The 1,720-nt window shown below is 35.5% G+C and overlaps 1 protein-coding gene across 1 annotated transcript in view; it reads left to right on the forward strand.

The window, feature by feature from the left end:
* Positions 1-6: 6 nt before the first annotated feature.
* The window catches only part of LOC103156237 (galactose-specific lectin nattectin-like), a 43,162-nt gene continuing 41,448 nt past the window's right edge, over positions 7-1,720 (forward strand). The window contains exons 1-2 of the mRNA XM_016664150.1: positions 7-16; positions 115-180. Coding sequence (XP_016519636.1) covers positions 115-180 — 66 coding nt within the window. The 5' untranslated portion in view covers positions 7-16. The remainder of the gene's footprint in view (positions 17-114; positions 181-1,720) is intronic.

Consider the following 1,720-nt stretch of genomic DNA (forward strand, 5'->3'; position numbering starts at 1 on the left):
TAATCATCAAAACAAGGTAACATTCAAAGTCCTGCTGCTCATCATGATGTTTTATGTCTTGGTTGAGTTGATTTGTTCACTAATTATGAACGTTCCTAACGACTCTTTCCACAGATGGCTGCTGGTCTCGTCTTCACTCTGCTTCTTGGTCTGAGCTTTGGACTCTGGGATGGAGCTGATGTAAGTAAGGACTTAAATGGAAAAGAAGACTGGTATGCCGAGGTGGAAGTAGTTTTAAATTCTTGCCTGTATTATGAGAAAAATCGCCAGTGGCTCATTGTGCAAACCAAAACAAATAAAGTCATAAATATTTTACTGCATTATAGGCTACCTATATCCAGTAATATGCATTATCCATGGCATATTGCAGTATGCTATGGATAATGCAGAAGTAGAAGCACTTCACAATGTGGAAGAGATATATATTTTGATTCTGCCATACGGGGTGGAAAGTACGGTGGCTGACAGGTGCAAATGCGCAGCAACAGAGAAAACATGCAAACAAACAAAAAAGAGACGAAAACAAATGAAAAGCAGCAAGGCTTAGCTTTAATCAGTCAAACCCATTTGCTCAGGAATAAATTAAATAGTTTAGTGAACCAAAAAATTGCACAGCTATTACCAGGCTTAATATCTGTGTTTCACCTCCACTCATAGGTGAAAACTAGCGGGAGTTTTTAAAACGATTTGCCGGGAGACATGGGTTCTCTCTCGGTGTGCCGAACCTTCGCCAGCTGACAGCGGGTGAGGGGAGCTGCTGTTAATGCAGCGGGAGCAGATCTCCGAAAACGTCGGAGCAATATTGTAATTAAGTGATTTATTGATGAACCGAGCAGATGTTTGAGATCTAGACATCTACATTCTCGCCTAAAAACATTGTAAAAAATCATTTTGTGTAATTTTAAGTGTAATACAGCAAAAATAATTTTGCCGCCATTGCTGCTTTTAAAGGATGCAGACCCTAAATTTGGACACAGCTGTTTTTTGTTCCACTGAAAGTTGAAAAACTGAAAGTGTGCAATACCGCCACCATCTGGGCTGGAGTGTGAACTGGAGCCAATGCCGTTGACTTGCATCATAAATCTGAAAATGGATTGAGTAAAGACAGCTTCCATGTTTTAATTAAAAAACGGAAAACAACAGATCATATTCGGAGGGAAATAAAACTGAAGACACCTGCTGCATTTAGTGTCACTAAACTGTCAATGTTTGATTTGTTGAGGCATGAACACATTATTTACTTTGTTAAACAACATTGCATCAAGTTCCACTATTAGGATTATTACTTTTGTATTCTTTGCCATTTTAACAAAAATAGTAAAAGATTATTAAGGCACCTAAAAAGGCATACTTTATCAGCCTAAAGTATACACTGAGATGTAATTTAAAACATACTGAAATCACTGAAAGCATACTTTTATTTAATATATTTCTTAAAAGTGTATTTTGGTACAATTATATTTAAGTATGATTAAAGTTAAAATGTCAAAATTGGTACAAGCGTGCTTTTATTATACTTTGTATATATTTATGGATAGTAAACTCAATATAACTTAGTATACTTAAATTATACCTTCACAAATAATATACTAAAGTATGTTTTTTTCACTCGGGTATCAATTGCTGTAATTACAATTTTGTCTAATTTGTCCTTTAAATTGTTTCCAAAACCTGAACTTTGATTTGAGTTCAGTTACTCAGTAACATTTGAAGTCATATC

The sequence above is a fragment of the Poecilia formosa genome, unplaced genomic scaffold (genome assembly GCF_000485575.1).
Source record: "Poecilia formosa unplaced genomic scaffold, Poecilia_formosa-5.1.2 Scaffold471, whole genome shotgun sequence".
Classification (NCBI taxonomy): Eukaryota; Metazoa; Chordata; class Actinopteri; order Cyprinodontiformes; family Poeciliidae; genus Poecilia; species Poecilia formosa.